The sequence below is a fragment of the Peromyscus californicus genome, unplaced genomic scaffold (genome assembly GCF_007827085.1).
Source record: "Peromyscus californicus insignis strain IS unplaced genomic scaffold, ASM782708v3 Scaffold_17__1_contigs__length_78620276, whole genome shotgun sequence".
Lineage (NCBI taxonomy): Eukaryota > Metazoa > Chordata > Mammalia > Rodentia > Cricetidae > Peromyscus > Peromyscus californicus.
In genome coordinates, this window is record NW_026294469.1 from 48950865 (window position 1) to 48965142 (window position 14278).

The window sequence follows — 14278 nt, forward strand, 5'->3', positions numbered from 1 at the left end:
AGAACCAGGAAGAAAGTGTTTGGGAATCAGCTATGGAAAAGGGCGCCGAAGGAAACAATTCCAGAGTTGTCCAGAGACAGCGGGGCTCAGCCCCAAGTTAAGATGAACCCGCTTTTTCCATAAACCGGATGTACATACCGGAAGCTTTGGAAAGTGGGGAAGAGGCGGCTGGCTGCCCTGGTATAAAGCTGTCCACTAGATGGAGCAAGGCTGAAACGGCTTCCACGAGGACGGGCAAGCTTAGGAAACTGTGATTCTGCTGGCACCAATAGAAAACGTCAGGCAGGGGAAAAAAAGGGCTGCCTTCACCACGTCCAAAAGAAATCAGCGTTCTCCGTAAAGGCATAATAATCAAACCCTCCAGAACACCATTCAAAACTGCCATTCACATGAAGAAAAAGCAAGGGCCCTCAGAACATCGCTCAGAGAAAAAGTTAATAGACCTATCAAAATTTGCTTTAAAAAAAAAGTTGATAAAATGAAAAAAAAAAAATGTTACTGACTTGGAGAAAATATTTGCAAATTAAGAATCAGACATTATGCACAACATATAAAGATTTCCTTAAATTCAATAGTAAGAAGACAAGCAACTCGATTTTGTAAACAGGGCTAAAACTTAAACAGACATATTAGCAGAAAGAAACACCCATGACAAATAGAACACACCAGCTAGAATGGGCAAGGATTCCAAATGTGATTTAAGACACTTAGCAAGCATAACCTCGCCTCATGCTGCTGGGAATGCGCCCATAGGAAATAGTTTGCCAGTCTTAGAAAATAGAAATTCCACATTAACCAGCATTGCTGATGCTAGGTACTTACCAAAGAAAAATAAAGCAGGGTTAGTGAGACGGCTCAGCCGGTAAAGGCGCTTGCGGCCAAACCTGACACCTCAGTTCAATCCCTGGGACCCACGTGCTCAGGAGAGAACTGATGTCAGCAAGTTGAACTCTCGCCTCCACCTACGTGTATAATACATATATGCATAAATTAATATGTAAAAAAATTAAGGACGAATGAAAGGCTGTGTTCATATAAAACTATACAAAGGGCTGGAGAGATGGCTCAGTGGATAACAGCATCCTGTGTAAGCATGAGGACTTGCGTTCAAATCTCAAGTGTGTGCTGGTAACCCCACTGGGGGTTGAGGGGAAGAAACAGGCAGAGCCCAGGAACTTGCTGGCCAGCCAGCCTGTCTAAAATGGAAAGCAGATCACTGAGAGACGCTGTCTCGGACAATAAGCAGGATGCAGCACAAGCCTGTGTAAAACAGAACCAAGTGGATACACAGATTAAGGTACTCCTGAAAGCATACGTTTTCAAAGAAACAAGCCTCGAAGACACACACACACCAGCATTGACCTAACATTCCAGAAAAGGGAAAAAACAAAACAAAACACCTACACTGTCAGAGAACGGATTGGTGGCCCTGAATCAGGAAGACAGGCAGGCGATTTTATGAACAGAAAGAACACACAGAGTCTTAGTGCTGCAGAACCGCTCTGTACACCGTTTGTGAATCCAGCTGTGCTCTCCGCTTCCTCATCGAAGCCACAAGAACAGCTGTTTCTGAAGGTCCCTCTACGACGTTTGGAACCAATTCCTCCATGCTTTCCCGATGATGAACTGAAACAGAGCCACAAGAAACCTTTCCTCCTTCCCGTGAGGTCAGGTGCTTCTGTGACAGTGGTGCAAGCCAACACCCAGCACAAGTGGACCGAGACACATTCCTTCTGCCAGCCTCCCCACGCCCCCTTAACTTTTGCCGCTTTACTACAGTGCTGTCCGTGGGAAGCTTGTTTGTTCGCTCTGCTTTGGCTTCCTGATAGCCTGCTCACTCCTTAGCCTGTGTGACTGGACCTTTCCTTCATACTGCATGGGCCTTTCAATCTCCTTGCTTCTGTCTTCTCCTTCTCTGCCCCTTACACTCCTACTTAGCATCCTCCGGGCTCTGGACTTAGCACCTCACTCCACAATGCGGACAGTGATCCTGTCCACTGAGAACCGGATGAGTCCGCATTCGATAGATGATACCTGCAGTGCCGGGCACAGAAACAGGGAGGTAGGTCATGATAACAGTGGTAGCCAGGATGATGAGGACAGGACCATTCTTCGTATCTTCCAAACCATAACTACAACTGCAAACTCGTTCCCAAGGAACTGAAGGAGACTGCCAACTGCATCCTGAAGGAAGGGCCCAGAGCTCTGTGGTAAAGCCATTGCCTAGCGTGAACACAGCCCTGAATTGACAGCAGAACTGAAAAAGCAAAACACAGTTGAGTTGAATCCTTTTATCTAAGTTCTGAGTTCAGGTAGGTGTTCTTTTTTTTAATATATATTTTTTATTAAGAGATTTCCTATTCATTTTACATACCAAGCACAGATTCTGCTGTCCTCCCTCCTCCCGTTCCCCAGCCTTTCCCCCAACACACCTCCTCCAAGGCAAAGTCTCCCATGGGGAGTCAGCAGAGCCTGGTACATTCAGTTGAGGCAGGTCCAAGCCCCTCCTTCCTGTACCAAGGCTGCACAAAGTGTCCCACCATAGTCACTAGGTTCCAAAAAGCCAGCTCATGCACTAGGGACAGGTCCCGATCCCACTGCCTGGGAGCCCCAGGTAGGTATTCTTAAAAGAAAAACTTTACACATGGTCAGTGCGGCACTTTATTGGAAATTGGATGCATACATCAATGAAGTAAGATCAAAGTCAGCATCATTTGACACAATCCTAATATCTATGCTATCTTCTTACATAACAATAGATCCCAAGATGCCCCTGACTTGAGTATCAAAGGGAAAGCTTTAATAGTCTAGAAATATCTCTATGTAAATATAAATCATAGCATCTAAAATAACCATCATTGTTTTGAGTCGGGTTCAAGAGTCCTGGGAAATCTCTTAAAATAATAAGTACTTTAGATGGCTGCTGGAGCTGGAAGGGCTTGTAACTCAATGACAGAACACGGCCCCGAGTTCTCCAGTGCCACAAACAAAAATGACTAAACAAAATCACGAAGATAGCGACAACAAAGTTCAGGCAGAGGGAAATTCTCTCCTGGGGGTCACACGAAGGGGCTAGAATGCTGGGCAGAAAACTCAGCCACCTTGCATTTCTAACACTGCTTGAGAGTCAAAGCTAACAGAGACATGAGACTCAGTGCAGAAAGCAAGTCACTGCACTAACACCTTGGGCACTGTTAAATTATGGCAAAGCTCTCCTTCGAGTCACACGGGGCAGAGATTGGCAGAGAAGTTTGTGAAACTTGTGCTCATCTCTCTCTCTCTGCCATATCAGCTCCTTCTCCCCAACAGAGAAAAATGGAAGAAGTTTCACAAATCAGAAGTTTGATTTGCTGAGGATGGGGTAGACTTCCATGGTTTGGTGCGAGGGGCCCTGGCCAAAGCTGCTCTTTCCCAGTCTCCCTCACCTCCTTTACCATCAGCAGCTTCAAGGATCTTTGGTTCTGCAAAGTTTCTCACTGCACGGCACACATCTGTGTGGCTTCACTGCTCACAAACAGCATTCACTTCCATGGTTCTCAACCCTGTGAAGCGGGAGGCAGGGACCATGACCCCTGGCTGAAAGCTAAGGAGCTTGGTACCCAGAGCGTTAGGTCCCTTGGTCAAATTCACACTGTCAGCCAGCTGCAGAATCAAAACTAAACTGCAAGTCCAACTCCTGCATCTTCTCCACTGTCTCTCTGAGAAGAGGCTGGGGGAGAGACCTGTGTTCTTATCACACGCCATCCCACTTTCAATGGTCTCAGACAGCCCCATTGAGAACCGGATGAGTCCGCATTCGATAGATGATGACTGCAGTGGCCGGGCACAGAAACAAGGAGGTCATGACGACGATGGTAGCCAGGATGATGAGGACAATGGCCCAGATATCCAGAATGTGCTTGGGAAGCAGGACATCCACAGGTGATTGGCTGATAGCATCCATTTCGGCCCTGGAATGGACAGGAAAGGAAAGTCAATTTCGAGCACCCTCTCCCTGCCACCCTCCTAGGAAGGAGATCTCCAGAAGTCAGAGTTGCTGTGATCATTAGTGGTGTGATGGCATCATTTGCCACAGTATCCTATTACCAAGAACATGCAAAACACTTTTTAATATTTCTTTTTATTATGTGTGTCCACACAAGTGCACATGTCTGCATTCATACGTGTTTCTGCAGAGACCAAAAGATTTCAGGTCCCCTGCAGTTGGAGTTATAAGTGGTTCTGAGCCGCCTGACCTGTGGGCTGTCTCCACTCCTCTGCAAAAGCAGCAAGTGCTCTTAACCACAGAGCCACCTCTCCTGCCCCTTATGCAAGGCACTTTATGACTACTAATTCATTCTATCCTCATATCAATTACCAATCCAATGATGAGGGACTTCAATAACTATTCGTGTTAGGTTTCTTAGCCTTTATCTTCAGTTATTCCCATGATTCCCATATTCCATTGATTGACAATGGAAATCAAAGCCATGTAGATGTCATGAATTTGGCCTAGGAAATAAACCCAGATAGATGAACTTTTCATGCTTATTGTTTAAACTACCAGTCTGTTTCCCTCATCCATAAAGTGATAGTTCACTGTTTTTGTTGTGTTCCATTGCTTTTTTAGGGGGGAAGGAGAATATGTGTGTACATATGCACATGAACATGTATGTTCTGTATATGGAAGATATAGGACAAGAACAACCTTGAATGTCATTCCTCAGGTATTATCTATCTTGCTTTGGGGTGTTTTTTTTTTTTTTTTAATAATAGCCGTATTTTTTTTTAATTAGGCAGGAAGTAGAAAAGAAAGCCCCTATACATATTCAAGGCATCTTTGGGTTTCACGGGGTTAAGGAAGACAAAGTGTTTGGAAAATCCAAGTGACCCCTGAATTTTATACTGTGGCCCCTCACAGCCCTCATCTCAGCAGAACCTAGTATTATGCACTGGAACCCTGGGGCAGGAAAAACACCACTTTCATTCCTCTTCTTAAAACTGCTGACAGCCACATGGTAACAGAGAAACACAAGCAAGAACAGTAGCACACAAAGCACTGTGGGAAAGCTGGCAGAGCGCATCTGTAACCATCCTAACTGGCCCCACTCAGCTCCAGCTACCATGCACAGCGTGGTTTCTGAGTCGGGGTCTCTCACTGGGACCTAGGGCTTGTAGATTCAGCTTGGCAGACTGCCAGCAAGCTCCAGGGATCTGCCTGCCTCTGGCTCCCTGGCTCTGGGATTAAAAGCATGCACTACCACACCCAGCTTTTTACACAGACACTGGGAATTGGACTTAGGTCCTGTTGTTTGTGGCAAGGATTGAGGCAACTTTCTTTTTTCTACAGAAAGCCTGCCTACTTATTCCTTGTGGGTTCCTTGGGACATCCACCAAGCACAAGGATGGAGATCTGACTTAGGCATAGCATAGAGAATCTCAATAACCACATTTGGGAATACCTTAGGGACTCAGACTGGTCCACCAAAGTCTTCTCCAGTACTTTTATGCCCAAGCTCTTGGGAAAGGGTCGGGGTGGCTAAATTGAAAGGCTGTATATCTGGAAAGGGTGGGGCTCTTTTGTTCACAGGTAGAGCGCCTGTCTTAGAGTTAAACACAGGTAGAGCCTTGGTAGCTCTCATCTGATATCACTCGACAGTGAGCACCTGAACCAAGCCACGTTTGATGCCGTTTGCAACCCTAGACATGCCAAACATACGAGCCAGCCAATAATTTCCAGGTTCTGTTTAAACCAATGTCCATTTGGTATCTAAAAAAGAAAGTTCAACATGCCTGTAACACAAGTGAGAAGATAAGGCAAAAAGATCAGGAGTTTGAGGCCAACCTGGGCTACAATGTAGCAAGACCTTGCCAAAAAATTAACTAAATTCAGATAGGTAAGACATTCTGTTTCACAATGTCTCAGTGTCTTGGTAGTTGTTCTCAAAGTACCTCAAGCCAAAGAAGTATCTTGCAACTCCGTGTACTAAGTAGTTAGGTTCAAACAATCTAGCAAGGATTTCTGTCCTAACAAGTTAGTATGCGTGTACCTGTTGACACTGTTGCGTGTGTGTGTGTGTGTGTGTGTGTGTGTGTGTGTGTGTGTGTGTGTGTGTGTGTAGGTACCCTCAGATACTAGAGGCGTGGATTCCCCCAGATGTTAGCTTTGGGAATCAAACTCTGGTCTTCTGGAAGATCAATAAATGCTATTAACTGCAGAGCCATCTCTCCAGCCCCTGTGAAATGTTTTAAACTTTGGGATATGACTAGACAATGCCATCTTCTTCTCCTAGTCTACATTAATTTTTGTCCAGATCTAACATATCAATAGCAACCATCAGAAACAGCTGCATGGAATACCACCTCCAAAAACAACATAGAAAGTTCAATGTTAAACAAACTGCCTTCTAAATAATTATGTTTATACCCATAAATTACTGCTGTTCTCAGAGAAGCTTCTTTTTATAGTAGACAGCACTAACTGCAGAGCCTCATAACTGGTCAAAGTGCAGAACATGACTATTGAATGTCGCCGTAAATAAAACATTTATGTCATGCCCTATAAAGGTTCGGGAAACACAACAGAAGAGGGGGGGCAGAAAGAACGGAAGAGCCAGAGGAAGCCTAAGACTGTGGTGGAATGCTGTCTTCTGGGTAGAACATGGCCACTGCACTCTTGATATCAAAGCAGCTGTCCTTACCTGCACAAGACCGCACGTCACTGGGCCCATCGATATCCTGCCATGGATGGGTGAGGGGTTCACAAAGTCTCCCCTTCCCGGAGGATCTATAGGCAGTCAATGGTTGTGGGGAAGACATTTTCTTCAGTGGTGTGGTCATCAGTGAGACACCTATGCTCCTGAAAATAATTTTCCACCCATGTTCCCATAAACAACCGCAATGAAACTGACTGGGTCACTGAAATATGGAGGGATATGGTGAGGTGGCTCAGCAGGTAAAGGAACTTGCTCTCCCTGACCATCTGAGTTCAATCCTTGAGATTCACACAGTGGAAGGAGAGAAATGAATCGCCCAAGTTGTCCTCTGACCTCCACATATGCACCACGGTGTCCTCAAGTGTGTGGTGTGCACACACACACACACACACACACACACACACACACACACACAAGTAAACATCTTTTTTTTTATTTTTCTTAAAGATATGAAAGTAGTAGTAGTAGTAGAAATAGGGGTTAGTTAGGAAAAGGATCAGAGGAATTAAGAGGGAAACAAGAGAGCAATAAGAATGTGATCAAAATAGATTATACACATATATGAGAATGTCATAATTAACCCTATTATGTATGATTATATATGTTAATAAAAACAAAATGAAGTCTGGCATGTGCAGAGAAAAATATATTAAGAACCTACAGCTCCCCTGTTTTCCCTTCAGTGAGTTGACTTTGGCTCCCCAGGTCACCTCACTGCACAGCTCGGGACGAACAATGCAGTGCACTCTCTGTCCAGACGACGTGAGGCTGGCATAACCTCCTACAGCCCGTCTAATCTAAGACCTCTAATTCTATGACTCCAGGTCCCAGCAAAATTCCCAATTCCACCCTTATTTCCTTTTTCCCTAACCACCAGCTTGTCTTTCCTAATGCCTCTGATTCAGTGCCCCTGTTACCACTCTCTGGTAGTACCCATCACACCCAGGACCAGTAGAGAACCCAACATATACATACTGTACAATGGATACAATTCAAGTGTCCACTAATAATAAGATTAAATGAGGAATATCCACATGCTATGGTTTAGATATAGACTGGATGTGTCCTTCATGGATCCCTGTGTTAATCTAATCTCCATTTCTAGAGATTCAGAAGGTAGAAAGTTAATTCAATGATAATGTTTTGAAGTGGAGCCCTTGAAAGCTGGGCATGTTAGCACAGGCCTGTAACTCAGTATTTCAGAGACAGACATAAGAGGAACTCAAGTTTGAAGCCAGCCTAAGCTACACAGAGATGTTATCTGAGGGGGAGGGTGAGAGAAAGGGAGAAATAAGGAAAGGAGGGGATAATCTGACATTGATGAACTCCAAAATATTTTTAAGATTTATTTTTTTAATTTATGTGTGTGAGTGTTTTTGGTTGCATGTACATCTGTGTACCACCTATGTGCAGTGCCCATGGAGGCCAGAAGACGAGTGGGATCCCTTGGAACTGGAGTTAGAGGCAGTTGTGAACTACCATGTGGGTGCTGTGGAAATCAAACCCAGGTCCTCTGCAAGAGCAACAAGTGCTCTTAACTGCTGCATCAATCCAGCTCCACCCACCCCACCTGCTGCCAATATTTTCTTAAAACAAAGTCTCATGTGACTAGGTTGGCCTTGAATCTACTATGTAGCCAAAGATGACCTCCACCTCCAGAGTGCTGGGCTCACCCGTGTGCATTATACTCAATTCACACAGTGCCAGAGAGCAAACACCTGACCTGCTGCGCTATATCCTCAGCCCCCACCTAAATAATTTAAGTGGAAAAAAAGGATAAATAAGGTACAAGATAATGTGTATAGGGTTTAGATTTTGTAAATTGAGTAGATGGGAAAGTAAGGACACAACCACGGAAAATAATTGTGAGAGTAAGCCATCCAAAGAAAGGGTTAATAGCGGTCACCTTCTGGTAGAGTTCACCAACAAGATGCTTTTGCTTTTCATTTTTTGTGGTATTAGGTCACTTGAATTTTCTAAACATGAGCATGTATTGTAATCTCTTTATCTTGACTGAATAGAGGGGAAAATAGAATTGGAGAGGAAGTTCTTCCTGGTTTTCTGTGCTGAAAGGATAAATACATGTATAATTTTTAAATAAAATTAAGACTTTAGACTAGATCAAGAGTCACCAAATGGTATAGACTATGGGAAGTAAGAATCACCTTAGGATACAACAACAACAAAAACACTGCTTTCTGGGCCTCAACCTTGACTTACTGAAAGATTAAAGGATGATGGGAGACTGTTTGGCCTGTCACCCAGGCGATCTGAATACACAGCCAGGTTTGGGAGGCCCTGGGGTCTCAGGCCTTTTCCAGCACTAAGATTTGAGAATTGGCCTGTGTGCCTCACAGCCAGGCTGCTCAGACTTGATGATCAGGGAGCCTCTGGCAGGAGGCCCAGTACCAGGACTGTCAGGCTGGGGCCTGCAGAGAAGGGAGAGGCACGGGCTGCTTGACTCAGTCACAGAGATGGAGTCACTTTCTCCAAAGTCGAAGACACAGAAGCTTGAGTCACAGGAGACACAAACTGTTCAAGACGCATGGGGGTGGAAGAAATCACTCTGTGGTCTCCTGATTGCATCAACAGTTAGCCTGCCTTGGGCCAGAGGAACCCCACAAAAGTCTTCCAGGAAGCCTATTAACATCAAACAGTCTCTGAAACTTCAAATGCCGGGAACACAACTTCCCTGACGGATCTTTCATAAGCAAAACCTGTCATTTACAGTAAAGCAGGCTTCAGGGCTCATCCACAATAAGAAATCATGGACTATGAAAGTGTGAGCCAGTCCTGTTTCAGAGGGTGTGAAGGGGAGGGCTTCAGCACTCCTAGCCCTTCTGAAGTAAGAATTAAATCCCACTCCACAGAAGAGAATCCATGCCTGGTATTGCACACTCAGTCAAACACATATTCTAATCATACCCCTGCTCCTACAAAACTAAGCAAGCAAGACACGTAAATAAATACTGTTTATAACCCACACTCAAGACTATACCAGCATTGCTCTGGTGCAAGTGAAGTGATGGGTTATGAGTTCTGTGTACATTTGAGTACATGTGCACACACACACATGTGTATGTGGGGGGCAGTGTGCATGAGTCACCAAGTGTGCATGGAGAAGCAAGAGGTCCATGTCATACGTCTTCTCTGTCAATCTCCAATTTATTTTTTGAAACAAGGACTTTCACTAAACTGGAGCTCACAGTTTAATTTTTACTAGACCATCTGGCCACCAGGCCCCCAGATCCTCCTGGCTCCACCTTCTGGCTCTGAGATTACAGGCATGCAATGCCACATCCACCTTTTTTACCTGGGTGCTAGGGATCTGAACTCAAGTCTTCCCCATTTTGTGGCAAGTGCTTTAACAGATGAACCATCTCCCCAGCACAAATGAAATTGTCTTTAAAACTCAAAGCGTGGGCGGGAGACAGAGATCCATTGAGGTGCTTACTCTGCATGAGCAAAGGATCCAGCATAAACTGGGCACAGAGGGGAATGCCTTTAGTCTCAACTTGTAGGAGGCGGAGACAGGAGGGTCAGAAGCTCCTGGTCATCTTACATGACAAGTGAGTTAGAAGCCTGGGTTACATGAAACACTGTCTCAAAACAAAAACAAAGAAAACCGAAGGGAGGAAACAGATAAGAGGAAATACTTCAGTAGAAGACAGAGAGAAGGATGGGCAGCTTGAGTTCCTGTCCTCTCTGAAGGGTTGAATAAATATCCTTGAGACCCTAACTAAGCACATAAGCACAATATAAATTATAAGTAATACCAACCAAGTGGTACTGGCACATGACTTTAATCCCAGTACTTGGGAGGCAGAGGCAGGAGGATCTCTGTAGAATATTATTTTAAGGTGTGTTAGTTTTGTTTAAGTTGCATTTGTTTAACTATGCGAAGCTGTGTTACTGTGCCTGTCTAAAACACCTGGTGGTCTAATAAAGAACAAAATGGCCAATAGCAAGGCAAGAGAAAAGATAGGCAGGGCTGGCAAACAGAAAGGATAAACAGAAGGAGAAATCTGGGAGGAGAAAAAAGGATGAAGTATCCAGAGAAGGAGCCAGCCACTCCAGGGGCCAGCCACCCAGCTACAAAGCAAGCCACAGAGTAGGAAAGAAAAGGAATACATAAATAAAGGTAAAAGCCCAGAGGCAAAAGACAGATGGAGATAATTTAGGTTAAGAAAAGATGGCAAGAAACAAGCCAAGCTAAGGCTGGACATTTATAAGAAAAAGCCTCTGTGTGTGATTTATTTGGGAGCTGGGTGATAGGCTCCCAAAAGAGTAAAGAGAAAAAATAAACAACAACAGATCTCTGTAAGTTCAAGCCCAGCCAGGTCTGCAGAGCAAGGTCCAGGACTGCCAGGGCTACACAAAGAAACCCTGTCCCAAAAACAAAACAACAACAACAACAAAAGCAGTACTAAAACAAAACGAAAAATTTACATAGTCTAAAATTAAATGTTTTTCTCCTAATAAAAACTGTCATGTTCTCCCTGAGCCTTTCCGTTTCCTGAGCTACTGTTGGAGGACTCTCAGGCATACGCATGGGCAGGCGCCAGCTCTATCTACATCTTACTCTTCTCTGTCCTTGAGCATGGGTCCTTCAGCATGCTGTTTCTCCCCAGGTAACAAGCTCCAAAACCAATGAAAGAATAAATTTGTCCCCAGAATAAGAACTAAACAAATCATGTTCTGTAGCTTTAACTGCATGCTAGAAAAACTTGAAGAACAGCAGGGCCCTCAGCCTCTGAGGCTGGCTCCTGTTTGACCTCATTTCAACATCCGGGTGTATCGGTCCCCTATCACTACATAAAAAACGTGTATCTTGGCACATCTAATGAATAGCAATAGATCAATTTCCTTATCACTTACTTCGCAGACAAACTGCTTGTAATTTCTGATTAATGGTTCATGTTGGAATTTGGCCCAAACCATTTACGTCATAAATTTAATCCTACCATTGATAAAAATATGAAGTTTCTATGACTACAGGCAGTAAACAGCAGTCAGTCTCAACTGCTGTCATTTTGAGCTAGCAGACTTGATTTATCTCATGAGTGAACAATAAACTTCAGCATGCATTCCAGAGATGTGCACTCAAGAAATGGCATTAACAGTCAGGCACAGTGGCACACAACCACAATGCCAGCACTTCAGAGGCTGGAGGATCAGAAGTTCAAAGTCAGCCTGTTTCAGAAACTCAGAAGCGGGTGAATCAGGCAAGAACAGACTAGTGCTGATGGGGACTCTGCACAAGCCACTCTTCGAATAGGTACTCGGCAGCCTGAGACCCTTGCCTGACCTTACTATGTACACACGCCCCTTTCCACAATGCACCTGGCAACCTGAATCAAGCTATACACGCACTGGACAGCGGAGTAAGTTTCTCCCTTAGTAATGATCAAATCTGGACAATTTGCATTCAAACATATTCCTAATACATCTAAGTAAGAAGGCAGGAGGAGTGATTCAGCCTGAACTGGTTTGGTGCATGTGCAATAAAATAAAGTAAATTGTGTCTTCTAAGAGAATTTTTAGAGAGAATTTCCCATTTACCATCTTATGCCCATGCTTAAGTAGTTAAAATTAAATGCATTGTGGGAAGGGACAAACAGAACAAAGAAATGGATTTAAAACTTATGAAGACAGCTGCAACACATTCCCATACCCAGGACTCAAGGAACATGCGGAAGAGGGAGCAGAAAGACTATAAGAGCCAGGGATCGGGGAGTTCACTGTGAAATTGTGCCTCCTAGTAACATCGGAAGCTACATCCATTGAGTCTCACTAACATGACTGCCCAAATGTGAGCTCAACAAGGAGAACACCAGTGGACATGCCAAACTGGACAGGGAAAGCCCACAGACCTCAACCATACACAGAGGACTACAGGCAACTGAGGAAAGCTGGGAAGGGAAGAGAACACCAATTGCATGTTCTGTGCCAAATGGTCAGCCCTGAAAACATACATACAGCTAGCATTAGCAGCATTATATGCACTCAACAGGTTATGTTTAGGAATACTGTGTGTGTGTGTGCAAGAACAATTAGTAAAAAGAGACCATGAATTTGAAGGCAATCCAGGAGGAGTATATAGGTGGATTTGGAGGGAGGAAGGGGAAGGGAGAAATGTTACAATTAAATTATAATCTCAGAAATAAAAAGTAAAACTTAAAACTGTCAATCAAAATTGAGAACTTCCTGCACCTTAGCAGCAACCTCCCTTGAGCCCCATAACAGGAAGCCCCAACACTAACCAGGGCCCTTGGATACCTCACTCACATGGCCACTGTCACCTTGACAGCATATTTGATCTATTCTCTGGTTTTGCTTTGAACAAAGTTTCCCTGTTACTTTTGCAAAGTTTTCCTTATTATTTTATGTCAATTCTTTGAATAAGAGACCAACAACCTGGAAACCCCTGTCCCAGACGCCATCCACAGGGGGGCTGGAGAGATGGGTCGGTAGCTAGAAGGGCTTGCTGTGCAAGCATGTGGACTGAGTTTGGATCCCAGCGCTCCCATAAAAGCCAAGCATGGCAATGTGCACACACCTATAACCCCAGGCTGCCGGGAGCAGACACGGGGAATTACAGGGACTTGCTGGCTGCCGTCCTAGCTCTAAATTCACTTAGAGACCCTGTCACACGGAAATAAGGTGAAGAGAAATAGAGCAGAAGACCCGGCATCCTCCTCTGGCCTCACACATGCACATGCATGTACATCACACACATGTACTATATACACTATCACACACAGACAGACAGACAGACAGACAGAGAGGAGGGAAGGGGAGAGAAAGGAGGAGGAGGGAATGGTAGGAGGGCTTAACTGATTTAGTCAATTTACTAGAAGTCAATAACTACTGAATTTTGTTTTCATTAACAAGAGCAAGTATACAGCTTTTTTAAAAAATGTAGTTTTTCTTGTTTATTTTGTACAGAGAGAAAGAAGGCATGGAGCAGGATGGGTGGAAGGCGGGGAGGATCTGGGAGGAGAGGAAGGAGGGGAAACAATGGTCAAAATATATTGTATGAAAAACATTCTTTTTTTTTTTTTTTTTTTTTTTTTTTTTTTTGGTTTTTCGAGACAGGATTTTACTGTGCAGGCCTGACTGTTCTAGAACTCACTCTGTAGACCAGGCTGGCCTCGAATTCACAGAAATCTGTCTGCTTCTGCGGAGTGCTGGGATTAAAGACGTTCACCACTACCATCCAGCGGAACTATTTTCGTAAGCAATCAAGTTCTTTGGCAAAAGTCAAAATTAATATACTCAACCAATATCATCACATAGCATATTTAAATGACCTAATTTTCATAAATTAAAATTTCTCATATGTTGGTTGTCAAATGGCTTTTTTCCTTTAGTTTAAAGTGGACAACAAGATAAAAACATTTTTTAAAAAATGGCTTTGGTTGTTTAAGCCCAGCCTGGTCTACAGAGTGAGATCCAGGACAGCCAAGGCTACACAGAGAAACCCTGTCTGGTGGGTGGGAAGTGAGGGAGTAGCCTTGTGGCTGGAGAGATGGCTTAGCTGTTAAGAGCACTGGCTGCTCTTGCAGAGGACTCAGGTTCAG

The 14278-nt window shown here is 44.2% G+C and overlaps 1 protein-coding gene across 9 annotated transcripts in view; it reads right to left on the reverse strand.

The window, feature by feature from the left end:
• Nucleotides 1–2643: 2643 nt before the first annotated feature.
• Nucleotides 2644–14278, reverse strand: part of Smim3 (small integral membrane protein 3) — a 52688-nt gene continuing 41053 nt past the window's right edge. For all 9 annotated transcript variants that reach the window (XM_052742242.1, XM_052742240.1, XM_052742239.1 and 6 more), the window contains one exon: nucleotides 2644–3950. In XM_052742242.1, coding sequence (XP_052598202.1) covers nucleotides 3761–3943 — 183 coding nt within the window. In that variant the 5' untranslated portion in view covers nucleotides 3944–3950 and the 3' untranslated portion in view covers nucleotides 2644–3760. The remainder of the gene's footprint in view (nucleotides 3951–14278) is intronic.